Genomic DNA, 22,950 nt, shown 5'->3' on the forward strand with positions numbered 1-22,950 from the left:
CCCCCTTCCTGGCTTCCCAGTGCCAATTCCCTTACCAGCATCATTGTTCCTACTGGAACCTGCTCCTCAATCACGAGAAATGCTGATGAGATGCACATTCTCGGTGATGAGAAAAACCAAGAACACTTCCCAGCCAACCTCCTCCCAACAGTGTGCACCCTCTGGAGACTCCTACCTGGGACACGGACTCCATGCAAAGGGTTAGAAAGCGCCATCCCAATCTCAGTCATCCCATACCTCTCCAGCAGGGTGTGCCCAGTGATGCTCTTCCACTTCTCCAGGACAGGCACAGGCAGGGCTGCTGAGCCTGACACCATTAACCTGCCCAAGGAAACCCCACATGAGAAAGGATCCGAGATCACCTTTGCTCCAGGGAATTTGCAGTCTAACACAGGGTTACATGAACCTTGCTCCTATATAAAGCCTTAAGACAGAAGTCCCAAAAGCTTTTTAAACACTACCAAGGATGTTCCTCCCATACAGATTCTCTGTCTCATAGGGGGTTAAGATGGGTCAGCCTCCTAAAAGAGATCCTGCAGTACAAGTTTGGGTTGCAGGACAAAGTCCTTAGTAGGGTGACAAATACAATGAGCAAGCAGACCCCTTCTGACTTTACCATGTGCAAGAGTGGCTCATAATTAAATAATGTCATCCTGGTTCTTGTCAAAGAGACACTAAAGCACAAGAACCAGCACTGCAAAGTGGTGATGCTGAAAAGAATCCTTGGCAGATCCACCACAGGGACAGCCAGCCACCAGCAGCCCCTGCCCAGAGGGGCATGGCTCACCTACCTGATGTTCTCCTGGCAAAAGGCACGCACAAAATCCTGGACTTGTGGCTGAGAGAAATGCTTGTCGTAATATTCTATCAGCTTGGCGTAGATAGTGGGCACTGCCATGAAGACATTGATACGAGGAGCTTGAGAGCTCAGGATCTTCTTCCAAACCTAGAAAGGAAGGGAACACACGCATAGAAAAATACCTCTCAGTGTATAGTGCAGAGGGAAGCAATGGCCAGTGCTGTCCATGCTAACTCCTCAGCACCTCTGAAGAGGTTCTCAAGTGAGGGCTCTGCAAACACTTCACAAGGCAGTGAGCCCTTCGTATGGGGCATGGGGAAACTGAGGTACAGGAGGGCAACAGGCTTATCCAAAGCAAAGCCACCCAGGCTGGTCACAAACAGTCAAACCTCTGCTATCCAAGGCTTCTGGAAAGTACCAACAACAGGAAGGCTGGTGTGTGCACTTCATCCACACCCAGAGCGATGGCTCCCAATCCTCATCATGCCCCTTTCTGCCCAAAGCACAATATTCACCCCTCTCACCCCACCAATGGATCACCCACCTGCTTTCACTCTCAACAAGCAGAAGAGGATGGAAATGGCATTTTTTACTACCATCATGTTACAGCCAAGAATTTGGTAATGAAGACATGAGCCTGAAGCAGAATCAGTTAATTCTCTCATCATGCACAGCTCTTCAGAGGCTACACAAAGCCACCAGCTTTTCAAAGCACAGGAGCTCTTCTTTGGCTAGACAGTAAGTCACATCCAAAGAACACAACACACAAGTAGGAGCCCACAAACTTTTGAAGGGAAAATGCCTTAAAGACAGATGACAGGGCTGGAAAGAGAGATCTCTACACACTGGAAATGGGAGAGAGACTCCACTGCCCTGGAAGTGGTCACCTTCTAGTGAGCAGGCACAGGGACCTTGGAGATCATCAAGTAAATATTGCAGTTGGGCCCATTCCTCCCACCACTCTTCCCTCTAGGTAAGCTTCCCAAGACAGGAACGATCCAAAGGCATCAATAAACAAGAGGCTGTGGTGCCGGCCGCCCCTCTCCTTTCGCTCCAGTCCCTGCCCCGCTGGTGACAAATGTATTTCCTAACAGCTCCTGACACTGCGCCGCCTCTCCCCTCCCGGCCCACGCACGCTCAGCTGCACACTGGCAAGAGAAAGGAGGAATTGATTGAAGGTGAACAAGTGATTCTCCTTCATGCTGTCACTCTGCCCCCTTCCCCTCCGTCCTGCTCGCTCAGGCTCCATTTCATTACTTTCTACTTGGCTGCGCCAGCGCTGCCTCCCCCCGCCTCTCTCACTCCGCTGCTTCAGAACAATCAGCTCCTAAAAAAAACCACCAAACAACCCCACCACCATGTTGTTATTCCTAATAGAGCAGGACACGGCCAACAAAGGCACCGTCCCACCCAGCAGAAGGGAGTTGCCAACCAGCCTGGAGCTGGTGCTCAACAGGGTGAGAAAAACACGCAAGGTGGAAACACCCCAGACACCCAGGGAGCTGGGACAGGAGCACTGCAATACCCCTTTAGCATCAGGGAAAGCAGAGGAACCCATCTTGCCCAGACTGATAGGTGACATGTCCCGAGAGGGTGACAGACATTCCCCTGCAGAACCCCACCTACAAGCACACTCCCTTAAAACAAGCCAGAATAGGCAAAAAAGCATTTAAAAGGATCCAACCCCTGCCATGCTTCTCCCAGCCTCTTCCCCAAAGATCTTTTTCTCTCCAGCCCCGTAATATCTTTCCCATTTGAGGCAGCAGGATGGAGATTCACAATTCCAAAGCCAGGGGCCAAATGCATGGACCTGCTCTCTGCAGCTCCTGAGAGCCACTGCCTTGGGCAGGGAGAGAGGGGTGATAGCAAGCAGGGATCAGGACTGTGCTGAAACAATTGAAGGAAGACAGATGCTCAGGGCTGTTTGACTGGGGTTTTTCTGCCTTCACAAGCAGCTGTGGGGAACACGGGCAGACTTCCAGTCTGGCCACACAGCAGAGTTATTTTCACATGGATTTGGATTTGAAAAAAAAAACACCAAACCAACCCAAACAAATCCATTGCTCCAAAACACAGCAGATCTCTCACACACCCCAGAGTTCCCTGTCCTTGCACTCCTGCCCTAGATAAAACCCTCCCTACAGCCACTCCAGCCATGGGAGCAGCTTTTTCTGTGTCAGTCCCTTTCCTGAAGATAAGCAGCTGCCTTTGGATTTGTGCCACCAGCTGCTGGGGTGATGTGCTGCCAGCCAAACATCTCTACCTGCTCTGCTCCTGCTCCTCCAAATCTGGATCCTACCCACGTGTTTTAGCAGTCCTGAGCACTGAGCCGTGGTACAAAGCTGGCAGGCCCAAGCCCTCCGCAGACCCCGAGCTGTCCAGAGGGTTTGTCACTGCCCAGCCAGCTGCAACAGCTATTTCTGATTTATAACTCTAACTTCATGGTTTGAGAGAAGGATCCGGGAAAGTCTCGTTACCTGGGACTAATCAATCAATCCTGGGGCTTGGACAGGCTGGTAGCAAGAGGCCAGCTTTGCCCTTCCAGCTCACGGCATCCTCCGACACCCTCAGGCTTCAAGCAGCACAATCAATCTCCCCCTCTGTTACCCCACGTGTCACCATCACCACATCCATTACCTGTGGACAGGAGATGGCATGGGAAACAGTTCTTCTTCTTCCCCACAGATGGGCAGCCCATCATTACATTTTATTTCACTCACCTGATACCTCAGGCCTCCAAGTGGTTTTAAAAAGCCATGGATTCTGGAGGCAAACACAGCACCACGTGCCATGGCTGCTGGACTTTGCACCAAGTGCTCACCAGACACCAGGGCAGCAGCATGGATGGAAGGTGTTCAGGAGATGGACCAAGATAGCTTTTCAGATAAAACAAAGGGCTAGCAACAAAAAACTCTACCTGCAAGAAAGCAAGAGTGGGAACAGGTTCCTATCAGCAATGACAGCCACAAAAGCCCAGAGCCAGCCTAGGGGATGGGGCTGCCTGAGCCAGAAGAGACCTGTTGCCAAGAGCCTTCCCATCAGCCTGACATTCCTGATTTTCTTCCCCTCCTACTCCACAAAAACATATCTGGGCAACTCCACAGGCTGGCCAGTGGAATTTTGCCATCAGTAAATGGGAAAAAAAGGAGTAAAAGAGAGCAGTGGGTAGGGAACAACACACACAACAGCTGCAAGTTTTTTGTCACATATTTCCTCCAGCACACAGATGACACAGTGGTAGGCAAGGACAGAGGAACATGCAAGCTGCTCCAAGAGATGGTCCTTCCATACAGCCACCTTCCCAACCAGCCTCCAGATCTGCTCAGACCACCTGAAGCAAGAGATGCAAATACAGAGGAGAAAACGCAATAACCATTTTTTTTCCTTTACAGAGGCCTCACCTTCACAGGGAGATGTGCAGTGCCACAAACTAGGCAGAAAACACCAAATCCACCAAAACCTGGGCATTTTCTAATGCAAAAAAAAAAAAAAGGGAAAGTGGCAATTTGTATGGTAAATCCTGCAAGACTTGGCCTGACACAGGACTCCCAAAACCAGCCAGAAGAGATGCAGGCAAAAATGCCTAAAAGCTGACAAGGAAAGCAAAGACCAGCACAGATTTTCCCATCAGACCACAAGGAGATCACAGCCCACACTGCCACCTCTATTGACAGATACAACAGCTCCCCTCCTATAAAATTATTGGATCATTTTCAGTTGTTATTGAATTTTTTTTAAGCCTTTTGCAAAGTAACAATACCCCTAATGCAAGGTTAAATCATCCCTTTACCTCCCTTGTGACCGGGGACCTGGGTTTATGTTTCCCATCGACCGCTGCCGCGCAGGAAGCGCTGCTGGTGAGGAGAAGGGCAATTTTCAGAGTGTCAGAAAGCTCCTGTAACTCTACAGAAGCACCAACAGGGTGGCAGGACCACGCACCCACTTCTGACATTGGCTTATCCCCCACAAAGGCAGGTGGGCACGACACGAGAGGGGAGAGCGTCGAGGGGAGCTCTGCTCTCTGCCAAGCTCCGAGCGGCGGGCGCTTCGTGAGCAAAATGCAGAGAAACCTTCTCCTCTTCAAAGGGAAACTGGGCCCTCGGTGGCTTCGTCGCATGTTTGTTACAACCCCAAACTGTTCGTGCTCTGCATGACTCTGGTTTTAATCATTTATTCATCAGTGCAGTTTGATGGCCCCTCTGCATTCCAGGCTGAAGCTTTAAAACCCTTCCTATGCTGTAGGCATACTGAAAGGAGCAAGTGCTTTCCCTGGGACCTGGTAATATAAGTAAATATGACAGGCTTTGGTTCCATTTTTTGTATTTCCCCACACACATCAAAAGACACGACTCGGCAACAGATGCTGGGGACAGACGGCAGATCTGGGGAGACAGGAAGGAAAACTCTTAACTTTTTCAAGCCAGGTCTGTGAGAAGTGATCAAACATAATCCATTCACCAGTGACCTGCTCCTCCCTCCACCAACTCCCCTTTGAGTCTGAAATAAAATTACTCCTCTGAAGCCTTCCACTAACAAGTGAAAAGACAATTGCCTTTCTCCAGATGAAACTGGATGGGAGACACACTACAAGCAGCACCTCAGCCATGCTGGGTTACTGGAGACCAGGTTCCTCTGCTTGGATTTGCTCTTCTATTAAAAATAAACTAAAAAGGCTGCCTGGGGGGATGTTTGCAGACAGATCCAGGGGAGAGGCTCGTTGTGGTGCAAGCTCCTCCTTCCCAGAGGCAACGGTGACCACTGAGCCCTAGATCTCCCCACACAGCCCAGCAAAGGTATAAGGCCCAGCCCCAGCCTCACCTGGCTCACACAGGTAACAGCACCAACACAAACATTCTCCTGGTAGATCAAACTGGTCTTCAGGATGAAGGTGGGATGAGCAGAGACCCCAGAGCAACATTTCACACCCAACCTCAGTCAGCATCATGTCTGTAGCACCTCCCACCACAGAAAAAATCTGCCGTGGGGACAACACCCCCCTGGCACGTCAGGGGAATTAGTCCAAATCCCACATTAGCTTTAGGCACCTGTCAGGAAAAATGCCTAGAAAGGGTCCAAATAAAATTAACAAATTTTATGGCTTTGCACATAAACTGGGTACAATTTTTAGAGGGCTTGATCCTTGGAGGCACCTTAAGTCAGACATGCAGTAACACTGGCACCAAAACAACAGCTTCTTTTGGAACTTTAGGGCAATAAATCTGCATCTTGGCCTATTTCTCCCGGAAGCAGTTGCAGGGCACAGACAGTGCTGTCACTCTGCAGACAGGACACCATGGCTCAAAACCTGCCCAGCAGAGCCAAGGGGGCAGCACACACCACAACTAGGTCACACAGAGCTGAGATTTCTCTAAGCTTCCCCCATCACTCACCAGAGCAAGTTTTTTTCTCTTCATGTTTTTGAGTACTTTTATTTATTTCCTCTCCTGCACTCAAGGCTGAAAGACCTCCCAGGATCCCATCAACATGACGAGCTGCCAGGGAGCCTTTGCCAGCAGAACATCTTTCCCTTACAGCAAGATCACAGGTGGTCCAGAGCACTGACAAGCCATTTCCATCACTGCAACTCAGAGAGGACCTATGTCAGCCAAAACCCTCAGCAGAGCATCCTGCAAAGCAGACACTGACCTCTCGACTTGCTCCCAAAGGCCAAGGTCCACAGGGTACCCAGAGCAGCCACAACTGGGCACAGAAAAGAGCCATCAACACACGAGTGTCATGGCAAGGGCACCAGCATGGAGGACACCTGCCTTTCCCTGGGATTGCCCCTCCAGACTGGCTGACATTGCCCTTGGGTAACAGCCACACCACAGGGTGTGCTCAGCCTCATCACTGAACCCATGCAGGGAAGGGAGATGAAGAGAAAGGGTTGCTGGGGAACAGATCTTGTCATGTCTGCTGGGTGCAAGCCCCAAGAAGCCTTCAAAAAGCACTTGCTCATGGGCTTTCTGCAATGCCCAGTGAGAAGGCTCACCTTGCACTCCTTCCTTAAGCAGGGATGTTCATCTCTTCTCCTCTGGCCACCAAAACTGTACAAGTCTTTAAAATTCCTACTTCTCCCTAAGAGAAAAGGCAGACATTGCCAACAGCTCTGGAGCAGCTGAGAAACTCAGCTTGGGAGCAAGGTATGGCAGGAGGATTGTATAGGGGTGCTTAGGCTGCAGCTTGCTCTGGCTCCAAAGGAGGTTTCTGCCCTCCCAGTTCTCACTCTTACTTAAAAAATAACCAGCTCAGAGCCACCCCTGCCCCACACAGCTGCTGAGAGGAACACACTCTCAGGCTTTGCTTCTCCTACCCATTTCCCAGTCCACATGCCCACACCCTGCACCCCAAGGAGCATAGGGCACCAGAGGACATAGCCTGTCATGTATGAGTGGACTAATGCTGGAAATTAAGGGTCCATTTATAAACCATTTATTAATAAATGATTAATAGACACAGCCATATTTTTTAATAACTTACAATAAAAAGATGCTATGAAAAGCTTAAGCAAGACAGTCTTAACAGATGGTGCTATAAAGTGAATTATAACATGTACAGTAGCTACTGCAAAGTAATGGATGTCCTCATTTAATAAAAAGAACCTGATTTTATGCAGCAACTTTCACGCTTCAGGCATCTCAATACACTTTAATGAGCCCCTGTGGCCTCAGCAAGAGCTCACATGCAGCCACGGACATCAGATGCTGCTCTGGTGAGTGTAGATGTTGGTCAGGGCACTGGGGTTACTCCACAGCCTTGATTTTTAACCTTTCCTTGGACAGCTACCAAAAGCAGACAGAGGGGTCTGAAAGATGCCACCTCCTGACACTGCACTGCAGGGAGGAACAAGCAGGCCATGGTCTGGGGCTCGAAACATTTTCCAACTAAGAAAAAAAGAGCACTGTTACCACCACCAAAACCAGACCAGGACTATAAGGCACGCCACAAATTATGTAATTTAATGAACACTATAATAATAAAGTATTTATTTTGTATAATGAAGTGTTAGTGATTAGAAACCAAACACACATTGGGCATGCTGCTGCGGTTTCTCTTGAACCCTTGCCAGTATCACTCAAGGCTAAATATGTCTGCAGCAGGTTGAGAGTAAGTTCCTAGCCTTGTTTTGATCAGCCTGTCAAGTGTTTTAGCTGCCATTCGAGTTTCTTTATATCACACTATAATTGGCTGCTTTCTCAAGGTGCAGCAAAGGGAGAGAAAAAAAACAACCCAACAAAAAACCACAAGCACCCAGACAAACTCAGGCTCCCTTTGCCAAACCCCCCCCCCCCTCTCTGCAACCCTGCTGAGCTGATTTCAGTAGCCAAGGGGCATTTCTGTAAACAGCTGGTGAAAATAGCCTGGGACAGGAAGGCAGCTTGCATTAAGCTCCATGAGAAAGCCTGGTTTGCCCTCCTGTGCCTTCTCTGTAGTGTCGATCAACCCCCCCGCGGCTCCCAGGGGAGGCCCTCGGAAAAATAAAGGGAATTAAAAAAACAAACCAAAACAGAAAAGCCAATGACGTCCTTCAGAGCCCGACTGCACCTGAGCGCCCTGGGAACAGCACAGGCTTACCACGCTGACACCTCAGCCCAAGTTCAAGCTCCAGGGTCAAGCTGACACCCTCCAGCACTGTCCCCACGTGCCCTCGGTTGTCACGTCTCAGGAGAGCTTTGATCAGAGGCGGCAGGAGGGGTGTCCTGGTGTCCTGCTCCCCCCCACCTGAGCCCTTCAGCCTCAGCTCATTGATTTGCAGATGTCGGGAGCGAGCAGAGAAAAACACAAGAGTAGCAGGGACAATCAATCACCGGTGCCACAGGACGTGGAGAAACGCGCCCTCCAGAGGGCTCGACTTTGCTTCCAGGCTGCCGGAACGCTCACCGGTATCACCAGGGCTGGGCAGGCTACCAGCCCCTGCTTTGGTGGAACACATATCCCTCCTGCACCCTGAGCTTTTGGGGTGACACCCTAAACACGGGGGAAGACAATTTGGCAGTGAGCATGGAGGGGAGAGCACTGGCTACAGCCAGGAAGCCTTCCTGCCTCCTTCTACCACAGCATCCTACTGGATATGCAAATCCAGAGCTGCCCCTCTGGGATTCAGGGCTGCTCCCCGCTCCAAAGGATCAGCACTCAGGCAGCAACTGAGTATTCAGGTGTCAGAGCCATCTTGAAACAAGAAAGGAAGTGTGCATTTTCTGTGGTTGCTCCTCTGAGAGGCAGAAAAATAAGCAACAAAGAATCACACGGTCCTGCAGTGGCTCAGGTCAGAGCCTGGGCTCACCCTTGCCTGGCAGCAGCACAAAGGCTGCTGGGTGTACCCCATAACTTTGCCCTTTGTCCTTTCAGTGTCACACTGAAAGTCCACCCACCATAGAAATAAATCCAAACAGGTAAAGCAGCCTCTTCAGTTAAAAGCACAGGTATGACAGGCTCTTTTCACTTTCCCAGGGAGCTCTGTACCAACCATGCAGGTTTCCTTTTTGCTGTGAAGTGGTACCTGCAAACCCAACTGCTCCCTTAACAGTGACACTGCAGACTCTAATGTCTCTCACACCACCCATGACAGTCGGATACATCAATGAATGGTGCTGGATCCCAGGGACCAGGAAGTGTAGGAACTGTTCCCCCTTCCTCTTGGCTGCCCTGTTTCTAGGCCCTTTTCTTCCCCTCTACAGGTCAGCTGTCTGGCACCACAAGAAAGGACAAAAGAGAAGCAGAGTGCTGGGACTGGCAGTTCCTGCCTCAGCTAGAAAACATTACAAGTGTGTCTCTGCTGCATTCCAGTAAGGTTTTTCCTCCTGCCATCTTCCCTGCAAGGCTGCGAGAAGCTCTTGTTTTGCAAACTCTCACATGACTGAGTCTAAACTGACAGATCTGTTAACACCCATTTCTCCATGGAGGAAGAGCAATGTTCCCATGCAAGTGATGAGGACCAGTATTTCTCACCTGGGCTGCAAGGAACTCCAATGCCTGTGCTAGGTCATGTAATGGAATCCAAAACACTGAGGACAGAAGGTTGGAGAGGGAAACACAAGCTACTAAAGATGAAATACCCAACAAGCAGCTCAGCACTAACACGCAAGAAAAAACTACACTATTTCCACCTTTCCTGGTAGTAGAAAATTAACCACCCTTATTCTAGGAGCCAATGCTCTCAGTGGGTACTTAGAAGGCCCACCTCCAGTCAGAAACCCTCAATATCATGAGGAGGGACAGTGTACTGTGACAATTATGCAAATCACGCTTAAGTTGTAGCCTCCAGAACAGAACGTTTACCCCGGACTGAGTGTCCACCTGAAAGCGTTTTTTAACAGACCGTTTGTGACCTGCATGCAGCCAGTGGCTGGAGAGCCTGGAATTCTTTAAGAACTTCTTTCCAAAGTTGCTCTAATTACCATGCATGGGGTCCTGCTGCTGAATTTCAAAGACAAGCCGCCATCCCCCCAGGCTTACCATCTGTGCGCTGAATTCGGGCAACATGATGCACGTGGCTCCCACCCAGAGAGGGCAGAGGAGCTTATTGATCACCCCGTGGACATGATGCAAAGGCAGCACGTGCAGAATAACATCCTCCTTCTTCCACTCCCATTTCTCAACCAGCCCTGTGGTCTGCAGAAGAAAACACACAAGGCAGCGTTAGGGCAGGAGAGACTCTCAGTGCTGGGAATGCCCAAGGTATCCAGGCCCTGGCTTCCCAGGACATAGCTGGCAGCTGAAATCCCAGACCTCCTGGAATGATGCCTGGGCAAAAAAATCTTTCTTTTAGGGTCAGCACAAGCAAATTTCCCGCTACAACAGTAGAATGCAAGAGGAACAACTCCTGCATCTTGTCAGCAAGTGTCTTTCACCAGAGAGAGCAGTGACAGGACAAGGGGTAATGGTTTTAAACTGAAAGAGGGGAGATTTAGGTTAGACATCAGGAAGAAATTCTTCCCCATGAGGGCAGGAAGGCACTGGCCCAGGTTGCCCCAGGAGGCTGTGGCTGCCCCATCCCTGGAGGTGTTCAAAGGCAGCTTGGACGAGGCTTGTGCAGCCTGGTCTGATGGGAGGTGTCCCTGCCCATGCAGGGAGGTTGGAACCTGATGATCTTTAAAGTCCCTTCCAACCTTCACCATTCTGGGATTCTATGATTCATGTACATCAGCAAAGCCCTCCCTCATTACTGAGAAATAAATAGTTAACAGCAATTTTAAGCAAGGCCAACAAAATTATTAAACTGCTGCTGCACATGCAGAATTGGCCAAAATAATAATAAAAAAACTAGTTTTCCAGAACTCTGTTGACATAGTTTGGACACTGATGACTGACTGAGCTTTCAGCACCTGTAAGGGATATGATTCTATAGTCAGGAGGAGCAGAAAATCACTGTGATAAACAGAAAGCAGGCTGCACATGAGTAAAAACAGATCAGTATATCAAGCTTCTAAATTACTGTGCTGTGAAGGGATAATTATCTGAAGCATTAGACCTCAGGCTCCTAGGTGAACAATGCCCTGCAGAACCCAGCATCACCAACTGGAAAGCTTATTTCCAGCCATCTAAAAATAAATTTTAAAAAGAGCATCTGAACCATGGAATTCAGTCATGGCATTCATAGCCCTTCTTCACAGGGCAGGGAGCAGGCTTTAGGCTTTCTGCAAGACAGCACAGAGGATGGTGATGGCTCAGGCCACCTCCCAGATGACCAGCATATTTGTGAGGGAACAGATTCTTTGCCCAATATAGCCAAGCCCTGGCTCAATCCATCAAGGCTTTCACACCACTCCCAACACTGCAGATGCTGAGCACCCAGAACAGCGTGAGCTCTCGGAAGTGTCCGTAAGGCACAATGTATTCCCTGCCCTTTTTCCCTAATGGCATGAGTCTATCAGTTGCAGGCAGAGATAACCAACTGGTGAGGTAGTCAGCAGGCTCATTCAAACTTTTAATTCCTTTTGGCTCAGAGAGCTAATGGATTTTTTGCCTTGGGGATATATAGCTGAATAATGCACAGACTTCACACAGTACTGGGCTGGGCTGCCTTATATTCCAATTAAGGGCAAAGATTCTTCTCTAGTCACAGTGGAGAAAAGCAAATTGCAAAGAAAGCAGCTTTTTGAGAAGGGATCTCACCCCTTCTGCTTTCCAAGAAAGCAAGAGGAAGAGACAACCTGCCCTTGGCTGCAGCTGCAGCACAGCAACAGCAAAAGGACAAGGGTTAGAGCCTCAAACACTCTGCTGTGTGCTCACCTTAAAAGGCCTGTGTGTTCACCTCGAGGCCTTGTGCAGCCTGGGCTAGTGGGAGGTGTCCCTGTTCATAGCAGGGCGGTTGGAACCTGATGATCTCTAAGGTCCCTTCCAACCTTCACCATTCTATGATTCTATGAAAACCACTGTGGAGTTCTGTGCCCCCCAGCTCCGGACAGGAATTCTGCTGTGGTAAGGTATGTTGTGCTTTGGGCTTTGCAACCCCAAATCTCCTCTGAAGGCCATGACCTTTGTAACCTGGCACGAGCATTGCAGAGGGAAAGCAGCACTCACCACAGCCTGCACGTTCTCGTGGGTGCTGAGGACACCCTTTGGCCTTCCCGTCGTCCCACTAGTGTAGATTATCATGGCTCCTCTGTCTTTCCACGAGGAGCAGGTAGTCAAGGGACCCTCTTCCACTGCTGCATGACTCATGGATCCATCACTCCGAGATCTAAGCAGGGGCAGAATAGGGACTCCCAGCTTCTCAGCACTAGGGGTTATTTTCCCCACATACTCCTCTGCAGCAATGACCAGAGCGCTCTGCGAGTCCTGGATCACATACTCCAGCTCTGGCACTGGGTGCTTCTTGTACAGGGGCACAGCGATGCCCCCGCTCATCCAGGAAGCCCACTGGGCCACAACATAGGAGGCATCATTGGGACACAAAAATGAGATCCTCTCTTCCTTCAAGTCCCTGCTGGAGCAGCCCAGAGCTCTGCAGATCTCCTGGGACAAGCGCAGGCTCTGACCGAGGAGGTCCCGGTAAGTGTGCTCGCCGTTTTGGTCAATGATGGCAATTTTCTCACCAAAGGCCAAAGCCCTAGTGAAGACAGGGGTAATGTCACTGCTGTTGGTTGCTTGGGTGGTCTGTAGACCCCTGTGGGGACAGCCAGCCCCCTTCTGCCCACACAACCCCCATCTGCAGTGATGCAAGTCCTGGATGAGGCATCGGAGGGGCCGGCTCACTTGGGGGAAGAGCAGGGAGACCAGCATCCTGCCAGCACCACCTCCTTCCCAGTGATTCTGCAAAAAGCAATTAAAGGAACAGATAAGTATGTGCAGCAATTACCCAGGGGTTTATTCCCACAAAGGAAAAGTGGCAGCCTGCATTTGGATAATACCCACTGTATTATTCATGTTTATGCTTCAGACTGCTGCATCCCCAGGGCACTAGGCCCTGCCCAGATGGAACAGGAGACAGAGAGCATTCCCTGTGCAGCCTCTGCATCCCTAAAAACAGTCTAACTTGAATTATGAAATACTTTTCATCCATCAGAAGTATTAGGACACTAAGAAGGGGCTGCCTGAGGTGCCATTCTAACTCAGCAGGACCAGCATTTAAAGAGATGAAATCATTACAGCACTACCCAGCTCTCACTTTGCAGCTTCCACCACTTTGGTGAACCACTGCCTTGCTCTGTGCCTCCAGGTAGGCAGCATGGAGCACTGGGAGAAATCCAAGCCTCCTGAAGTTTAGCCCACTGGAGGATTGCTTCCTGCATGAGCTTTCTTTAGAGCAATGACAGATCTAAGTATAGGGAAGTGCCCAAACCTTCCCACCTGATGAGTCACCCATCACAGCTTCAGCTCAAAGGCTTCCTCAGGTGATAGTTTAAGTGCTTAAACAGCTCCCAAAGCACCACAGGCAGCTGGAGCCCTCCCCATGCTGAGCAGTTGGTTTTCCCAGCAAAGAGCAGCAGGGAAGTGCAAACCCAGACACTGGAAAAGCACACCTGAAAGTGCCAGCCTGGCAGCAGCTGGAACCAGGCAGGATGCTGGGACAAGCTCAGCCATGGCACCAGGCACCACCCGGGCAGCCAGCACTTGACCTGAGCCCAGCCCAGCCACCATCCCAGCCACGACACGAAGCACAGGAGCATTCCAACAGAGAGCACCTCCAAAAGGGAACAGGGAGGAGGACCGGCACCATCAGAGGCCTCACAGGAAGATCACAGGCTGGCACAAACATCTCATACTCCAGCTTTGTGCTTAGACAGCACAATGACACCAGCCTACACGCTCGGGAGAAGTGAACAAAAATGTTTTTGTGGTAACTAGAGAGAAGTTACCAAAATTTGCTCATTATCCCTCTTTTCATCATCCCATTTTCAAAGGGAAAGGTCTGTGCACTAGCATTGGCCACTGCCTGCATCATCTCACAGAAGCATCAGGGACAAAGCTAACACGTGTTGCAAAATCCGTGGTGCGCTGAGGAGCCTCAGGGACTATGGGAACACTTCATAGGGGAGACCACAGGTACACTGGAGATGAGAGGAAGAAGAGAGAAAATGAGTGAGGAGATGCCACAGGAGAATCCTGACCCCTCCCTGCACAGAGCCTGGAGCTCCCACTGGAAGCTCAGCAGGAACAAGCACCTCTCCGAGGAGAGATGCACACCAGCAGGGCAGCAGAGGGAAGAGGGCTGTGGCAGAAGGAAAGGGGCTTCACTGCACAGCCCAGCAAATGGCTGTGATTAAACACCACCACTGAAGGACCCCCAGAGAGAAACTACCACACGAGGAGATGGCCAAGGGATGACAACTTCCCACGCTGTATGAGCGACCGTGACACTTCCGTGTCGCTGGCAATAACGACTTGATTCTTTACAGGATTTTTGATAGACACTTACTAGTGGAGCAGCTCAACTCCAATAACCTCTCAGCTCAGCTTCCCACCATGGGGAGCAGCTGAAACAAAAAGGATCCAGAGAACTGGCAGCTGCTCAGGGAAGAGTTGAGTGTGGCTTAACCCAGCTCAGACACGTCCACAGGCAGCAGCAGCAAGGGTTTGCTCCTCACAGCCGTGGCTGCAAGCCCCGGGGTGTCCCCATCCACCTTCAGAGATTTCTCCAGCCAGACACCAGCTTCACATGTATTTTCTTTTGCATATCGACCTCAGTTTCTGCTTCTGCAGAAGAAACTTGTGATTTTGTGCGGAAACATCTGGGGGGGGGAGAGGCTTTAACCCCAGAGCGTGGTAACCATGTGTGCTCATGACATAGACCATCAGGATGGAAAAAAAACAAAGCAGGTCATGACAAAGTTCCCGTGACATCTTTCCATTTCTCCGTAGAGACTAAAATATAAAACAATAACACCTGTAAACAAACCTAACCCAAAACACGTGCCCAAGGCCAGCTCGCTGGCAAGGTGTTAATGCTCCAGATATTAAGAGGGGCATTAACTGGAAGCAACTGTTTGCCAGGACCACACTGTGCTCCAGGCCAGGGCAGCCAAGTGCCCTTGGTGCACGCGCCGTTTTCCACGTGGCAGTTGCTGCTACTTCAGAACAGCCACTTCCACAAACCACATCACCCCCTCTTCACCACAGCATCAGTCCAGACCTAGTGGAACACCAACCAGCAGCACCTTTGGTGCATTTATGGACTTCAGAGACCTGGTGTTGACCAGGTGCCTACAGACTTACGGACCCGTGGGCTGTTTCCCTTCCCTGCCCAGTGCCCGGGGACAAGCGGTGACTCCAGCCCTGGCAGAGCACACCTGACACCAGGTTTGTCACCGGGGGCCTCGGGGGGGTCACGGCAGGGCAGCAGAGGAGCGGCTGCTGCCTTGAAGGAGTCCAGCCAGGAGCTGACCGCGGCCGGGCCGGCGGCAGAGCCTCACCCTCCATAGAATCCCAGGGGTTGGAAGGGACCTCGAAAGATCATCTAGTCCAACCCCCCTGCCAGAGCAGGGTCACCCAGAGCACATCCCACAGGAAGGCGTCCAGGCGGGTTTTGAATGTCTCCAGTGAAGAAGACTCCACAACCTCTCTGGGCAGCCCACCCCTCCCGCCCAGCCGGCATTCCCGCCGGGCAGCTCTCAGCCCCTCGCCCCGCTCACACCAAACCTCAGAGCAGCAGCAAGAAACGCCCTCGCCCTAGAACTCCCGAGTCGCGGAGGGCGAAGCGCGGCCTCAGCGGGCCCCGCCGCTGCCCCGCTCCCGCCGGGACCCCCGGGCCGCTCGTCCCAAGCGCCTCCCGCGCAGCCGGACGCGAGGGGATGTTTGGGGACGCTTTCATTAAAGGCCATTTGGACTCGCGGCACGGGGCGGCGGCACCGGCCCCCGCCCTCCCCTCCCCGCGCCCGGCGGCGACACAACCCCCGCCACAGGCCGGCGGGGCCCGCCGGGGAGGAGAGCCGGGCCCGGGGGGCCCGTCCCGCGCCTCCACCGGGAGAGCGGGCAGGGCGGGCACGGCGGGCCCCGCTGCCTCCCGCAGCCCCGCCGGGGCCTCACCTGGCGGCGGCACCGCCGGACCGGTCCGCCCGCCAACGCGCTCCGGCGGAAACACGGCCCCACGGCCCGCCCGTTCCGAGCCGGAACCTCCCCCCTCAGCATCCTTTTATCGGGGATTTGGCCCCAAACCGCCCACTGGGGGCGGGTCTCATGGAGCCGTCGGCCGGGCCCCCCGCGCCGGTGTCGCGGCTTCTTCCTGATGGCGCTGCAGCCCCGTGCGGTGTCAGCGCCGTGTGCTCCGCTGCCATGGAGGGCGGGCACCCCAGGGACCCACAGGCACCCCAGGGATGCACAGACACCCCGTGAACCCACAGACACCCCATGGACGCGCAGACACCCCATGAACCCACAGACACCCCAGGGATGCACAGACACCCCGTGAACCCACAGACACCCCATGAACACACAGACACCCCATGGACGCGCAGACACCCCAGGGGTGCAGGGCTCAGCCAGGGGCTCAGTGGCAGCCAGGCAGGGGCAAGAGGGGACGTGCAGGAGAGGGGACGGCCAGAGCCCCTCCCAGCACACAGCCGGGGGCACCCATGGGTGGGATGGGGCAGGACCCAGGTGTGGCCCTGCCGGGCCGGGCCCTCGTGCTGTGCCAGCTGCCACGCGCCCGCACGCGTCCCAGCACCCTCCTCCCAGCGGAGCCACGTTTTTCCAGCCGCACGCGGCGGTGCGTGAAGCGCAGCCGGGGTGACCCCCACCCATCCACCCACCCACCGCCCTCAGGTGTGTTTCCACCGGGGCCGGGGCCGCAGCCAGCGAGGCGCAGCGGGGCTGGGAGCGGAACCGGGGATGGGAGCCTTGGGCCGGGCCCAGCCATGGGGGGTGGGCACCCTCCCTGCTGCACCCCTCCCCGGGCTCAGCTCCCTGTTGCATGGCTCCCTGCTGCCCGAGGCGTGGTTCCCTTCACGTAGCACAGCTCCCTGTTGCACGGCTGTTGCACGGCTCCTTCCCATTGCACACCTCCGTTGCACGGCTGTTGCACGGCTCCCCCTTGCACCCCTCCTCTGCACGCCTGCCCTGTGCAAAGCTGCTGCCCAAGGGACCCCTTGACTCTTGCAAGCTGCAGGGATTAACCCCCTGCAGGGGGACCAGGGGGCTCTCTGACGCCAGAGGGGTGCCATCCTCCCCATCTTCCTCAGGGGCTGGTGGGGACAGGGTGCATGGGGGGGTGACAGGGCCATGCTCCCCCTGACCACCCTGGGGGGTGACAGAGCTGTGCTCCCCTGGCCGTGGTGGCTGAGGGGCCAGCTGGCCACTGGTGCAGCAGATGTCCACCCCCAGCCACCCTCTGCTCTGCTGGCCCCCAGCACCTGGTGCCCACCGGCCATCTGGAGCTGGCCGTGTCCCCTGAGATGATGCTCAGCCACGGCCACCAGCAGCACCCGGTCACTCCTGGCCATCCTGGGGATTGCTGGGGCCATTGCCAGCGCTGGGGGAGCAGGTTATGGTACTGGTTATGTTTATTTTAGGTTATGGGGAGGGACACAGGGTCTGCGTCCTGTTGTCCACCTTGGAGTGGCATCAGGGAGGGGGTCAGTCCAGACACGGCAGCACAGCTGGGAGCAAAACACTGTCACAGGCCTGAGACCCGGGAGTGCTGCGTCCCTGCCTGCCCACGGACCCCCCAACCCCGGGCCTGGGGGGCTGCTGCACCAGTGCCTAGGGCAACGGGATGTCCTCAGGGCATCTGGAGGTCCCCGGGGCAGTGGGACGTCCCCAGGCTGCCACGGCTCCTCATCTCTCTCCCGGTCGGGGGGTGGGTCCCACAGCCCAGCCCCGGCAGGAAGGTTTGCCTCCTGCTCCCCCCGCGCCGTAGGAAGCTCCCTGATTAATTATGGATCCAGCAGAAAGCTTTTATTACATTAGAGTTTACTTGTGGCAACATCCGTATTTATTAAAAAACCAACAACCCACCAACACCGAGGGAAGTGATTCCCGCGGGGGTGTCAACACCGCAGGCACCGCCGGGGGCTCCGTGTAGGGATGGGGACCCCGGGGCTGCCCCCGCCGTGCTGCTTGGGGTGAGGGCGGAGCACAGCGAGCCCGCCCGTCCTCCCGGCGACCCCCCAAAGCCATGGGCACCGTGTCCCCAGCCCACGGGGGGGACAGGGGCAGAGCCCGTGCCGGGCCCCGCGGCCGCCGCCGGGCAGGGAGCGGTAAACAAGGTGGAGCGAAACGTTTGATCTCCATCCATCTGCCGGCCCCTAATCCCTCGCCCTCGTGCCTCCTGGCCCCCCTAATCTGCTCCCCTCCGTGCTCCCCCCCCCACCATGTGCCGCGTGGCATCGGCACAACCGGGAGGCTGCCACCGGGCTGGCACGGCCATATGGCGGGAGAAACCGGATTAACTGTCCTGCTTTTGGGGTTTAACCCCAAAGTGGGCAGGGCACGAGCCAGGGGACGCGGACCCGCTGCCGTCCCCCTGCTCCCACCTCCCTCCCGGCACCAGCAGCCGCTGCTGGAGCCACTGCCTGCACCGGGGTGACAGGGGACAGGTCTGTCCCTAGAGGCTCCCAGGGGATGCGGCTGCCATCGGGACTCCCCGGGGACCGGAGCAGCTCCGAGACGCTCGGTGTGAAGTGGAGCTGTAAGTGGCTCCTGCGTCACGTGGTGAGGATAAGTGCAAAATGGCCCTATTACCATAATTGTGTGAAATTATGATTGATGGAGATTAGCTGCTTATTTGAGGAAATGGCAGGCACACGTGTGACACGGGCAGGCCGGGGAATGGCCACAGGGGACGGGGGCAGATGGACGTGCTGGGGTGGCTCCTGGGGCTCTTCCCACAGTGTGGACCCTCACCACCCTCCTGGGAGCTGCTGCATCCCTGGCTGGTGGCTCTCAGGTGCCACCCCATGCTGTGTGGGGACACCGGTGTGACTCAGGCATGGCCCCAACCTGCCCCATAGAAGGATCCTGGTGGTTCCTACCAACCCCATTAAACACATCCCCAAGTAGGGGGTAAAGCTGATAAATGGTGATGGCAGGAGTGTCTCTGTGTGTCGTCACCTTGAGTGGTGCTCCCAGTTCTCTGTCCTGCCGGGCTGTGCCGTGGGGTTGGAAAAGGGTGGCAGGGCAGGCCTGGCATCCTGACAGCTCCCAGTAAATGGGGCTGTCAGTAAATGACTTATTTGGGGTGGTGCTGAGCAAGGAACTGGGCTGGCAGCCTGTCCCCTGCCTCCATCCTGGCTGTCCCCACTGATGTCCCTCAGCTTCAGGAACCCTCCTGGGGCATCTGTGCCTGGGCCACAGTAGATGCTCAAGCCACGGTCCTGCTTTTCCCTTCAAAAAGACACCAAGGACAGGAATTTGGGGAAGAAAAGCCAGAGAAGCAGAATGGCTGCAGTGCCAATGGCTGGCCAGGATGGAGCCATGGCATGACTGCACTGGCAGGGCCAAGATCTTGGCACAGGGTGGGGACACCACATTGCACGAGGCCGAGGTGGCCATGCAGAGCAACGCACGGCCAGAAGGGCACCCCAAAACCACCCACCCATCACCAGAAGTCCCTCCTCCGCTCTCCCCTTCCCAATTTCCGGGGCCACGCAGCGCAGCAGACGGATGCTGGGTAAGAGGTGTGTCTGTGGGAGCCGTGCTCGCCACGCAGCACCGCCGAGCCACGCAGCCTCGGCGCTCACCATCCTCCCGGTGGGCTCTTGTGGCCAGGCTGGGGGGACACGAGTGGGGACAGCTGGGGCTGAACATCCCCGTGCGATGCTGGCGCTGCAGCCGGGCTCCCAGTGTCGTCCGCCGAGGGACGAGGACATCGCCTGTGGCGAAGGGAAGGGGCCCCCGGTGAAGCCAGCTCCTCTCTCCGCCGTTTTCCCCTTTTCCTCCCCCTCGTCTGGCTTTTGGCAGCAGAGCCGTGGCAGCGGCTGGGGCGCCTGGTGCCGGGGAAGGGCTGCCAAGCACCAGCAGCCCCCCGCGGCCCCCGGCCCCCGTGCCAAGGCGGGTGGCTGGCAGAAGGGCTGCCTGCGCCTGGCAGGGCTCCGTCAGCTGCGGGAGGATCCCTGTGCCGCGTTCGCTGCCAATTTCCCTGCGAGCTGGCACCACAGGCGGCTCCAGAGCCACCGGCAGAGAAGGCTGAGGACGGATTGTGGGGAAAAAAAAAAAATTAAAACAAAAAAAATTAAGAAAAAACAATGGACACGTGCCATGGCTGGAGCGGCGAGGCTGCCAACGCGGCAGCAGGCAGCGCGGGGCCAAACGCGCCGGCGGCAGAGAGGAGGGTCTGGCAGCCCTACCAGTGCGGGACACATGGAGGACGGGCAGCACGGCAGAGGCACGGCCGAGGCAGGACGGGTGGCAGACGGTGGAGCCAGAGAGGAAAAGAGGTATTTGCCTTCGTTTTCAGGGCTGTGTGTGCATGTGTCTGCTGCCAGGGCTCAGCACCCCGGCCGGCCGCCTGCGGCCTCCCTGGCCGGCCCATCGCCCTCCTGCCCACGGCGCTGCCAGCCCTTCCCTGCCCGCAGCCACTGCCTGGCACGGGCTGGTGAGGGCTCCGGGTGCTCGCCAGGCTCGGCCGGTGGCTGGAAGAGGGGATTTGAGGTCCCTTTGGCCGTGCAGGCGAGGGCCAGCGAGGGAGGCTGCTGCTTTGTCTGGTTGGGCTTTGTCTGCCGGGAGCTGCGCGGGACGACGGGGCGGCCGCGGCGCAGCCGAAGTGAACCAAAGTCCTGCTGGCAGCAGCGCTGGGAACCGGCCCCTGCTTCCCAACCAGGGCTGCAGCAGAGCTGAGCCTGGGGACGAGGGAGCTGGGCGGAAAGGGAGAGGGGGAGGGTGGGCAGAACAACTGCTGCCATGCTGGGGAGGAGGAGAAAAGGGGGAGGGTTGAAGGCCACCCAGGAGAGGTGCTGGGAAACTCATGGTCCTGGAGCCACGAGCCATGTGGCTGGTGATGGCCATGGGGTGCTGGCTGTGGGTGGGTGTTGGGAGCCTTGGGGAAGGGGGCTGAGGGGTTCAGGGCAGACCGTCTGATCATGCACTGGCCCGGGTTGGTGAGCGTGCTGCCTGCTCCGTGGTGCAGGAGCCACCTCAGAGCCAGCAGCAGACACTGGTGTGCCAGGAGCACTGAGGCTTCACAGCTTCATCAGCACCACATGAAGGCAAAGGGCTCTGGCCAGGCCCCCAGGCACCAAACCTGGCCAGCACCAGGAGAAGGAGCTGGCACTGAAGGGAAACAGTCCCAAGCCCTCACCCTGCTCTGACTCCTGCCTGCTGCTTTGCACTCCTGGGGGACTTGGGCCATGCCCAGCAGAACCCTCTGCCTGAGGATGCCCAACATCACCAGGACAAACCTCCCTCAGAGTTCTTGGCCCCCAGCACACATTGCCTGCAGGAGTCAGGCCAAGGGCTCAAGCTTCGAGGGCATAGGCATCTCCCTGGCAGGGATGTGGAGCAGAGCAAGAGGAGCTGTCCTGTCCCATCCCATCCTGTTCCATCCCACACCCAAGCATCGCTGGCCAGGCTGGTACTCCCCTGGCTGTCCTACACCCAGCCCATGGATCATGACTCTGAGCTGGAGGAGCAGCTCTGCCCATTCCTCCATCGATATTGGGATTAAAGGCAGCATCCTGCTTGTGAGGAAACAGGCTGTGCTGCAGCCAGGTCCCCAAAACAGCCCTTGGAGAAGGATCAGAAAAGGCCTCCACCTCTTGCAAACCTCTGTCAGAAAGAACTCCTAGGAGGACAAAGCCCTGCACCTGCCCTGTGCTGCCCATCATGGGGCCAGGGAGGGCAGAAACACTCCGTGTGCTGTGGGATGCTCCCCCCATCTCCCCCTCTCCCTCGTTTTCCTCCATATTTCACAGTTCCTGCTTCCTGCACAAGGCAAGGGTCTCCAGGGACTCCAGCCAGATGTTCTCTGCAGCACACCACATTGCTTTCCTAATGAAATATTCATGGAGCCTCTCCGCCTTTTGCCATGAAAGCCTTCTGCAGCTCCCAGCCATGGAAACGCTGTGCCGGCAGCATTCCTGCAAAGCCTCCCACCCTGGAGCCTCTTGGCTCCTCTCTGCTTCAGACTGCTCCTCCTTCATCTTCCTCTTCCCACAGCCGTGCCAGAGCTGGGGCTTCATCCCCTCCTGCCTTGCAGCGAGGTGTCACCAGGGGCCATGTGCTGGGGACACTGGTGACCATTACCCACCCTGAGGCTGGGTCCATCTGTGGCTCAGGGGAGTGGGGGGTGGCTGCACACCTCAGCATGGAGCCATCTCACCCTCCCCCTGCCAAAACCACCCCAAAACACCCCTGGCCCTGTATGCCAGCGTGGCCCTGGTGCTGCTGGTGGCTGCCAGCCCGCAGCATTAGCCATGCTGTGCACTGTAATCCAATTAGGTTGTTTATGCAAACAGCCAGGTTTTATGTTTCAGTAAAAAGCTTAATCAAAGAGAAAGGTCTGATATTATCACCATCAGGGGCTATGGTTTGTTGGGTGGTGGGTAGGACACCCTGCCCAGATCATGACACCCTGTTCAGCTCAAGACACCTTGCCTGGCTCATACCCAGCTTTTCTGCCAGAGGGTCTGAGCCATCCCACTGGTGTGGGGGTCGTGGTGCCCTTCAGTGTCACATCTTTCAAGCCCCAGCCTGGCCCTGTGGCCCAAGGGGGTGCTGAGGGCCAAGGTCCCTTTGCTCTCAGTGACACCCACAGCCTGGCACTCCCGCTCCTTCCT

General features: G+C 55.2%; 1 protein-coding gene across 9 annotated transcripts in view; it reads right to left on the reverse strand.

The window, feature by feature from the left end:
- The window catches only part of ACSF3 (acyl-CoA synthetase family member 3), a 58,891-nt gene extending 42,588 nt beyond the window's left edge, over positions 1-16,303 (reverse strand). For 4 of the 9 annotated variants that reach the window (XM_051629715.1, XM_051629723.1, XM_051629716.1 and 1 more), the window contains exons 1-5: positions 13,765-13,920; positions 12,323-13,054; positions 10,256-10,411; positions 792-946; positions 176-321 (exon numbers count right to left, since the gene is read on the reverse strand). In XM_051629715.1, coding sequence (XP_051485675.1) covers positions 176-321; positions 792-946; positions 10,256-10,411; positions 12,323-13,054; positions 13,765-13,911 — 1,336 coding nt within the window. In that variant the 5' untranslated portion in view covers positions 13,912-13,920. The other 5 variants (XM_051629720.1, XM_051629721.1, XM_051629722.1 and 2 more) reach the window with 5 other exon arrangements.
- Between the last annotated feature and the right edge of the window lie 6,647 nt (positions 16,304-22,950).

Source organism: Apus apus, chromosome 11 (genome assembly GCF_020740795.1).
Source record: "Apus apus isolate bApuApu2 chromosome 11, bApuApu2.pri.cur, whole genome shotgun sequence".
NCBI classification, from domain to species: Eukaryota; Metazoa; Chordata; class Aves; order Apodiformes; family Apodidae; genus Apus; species Apus apus.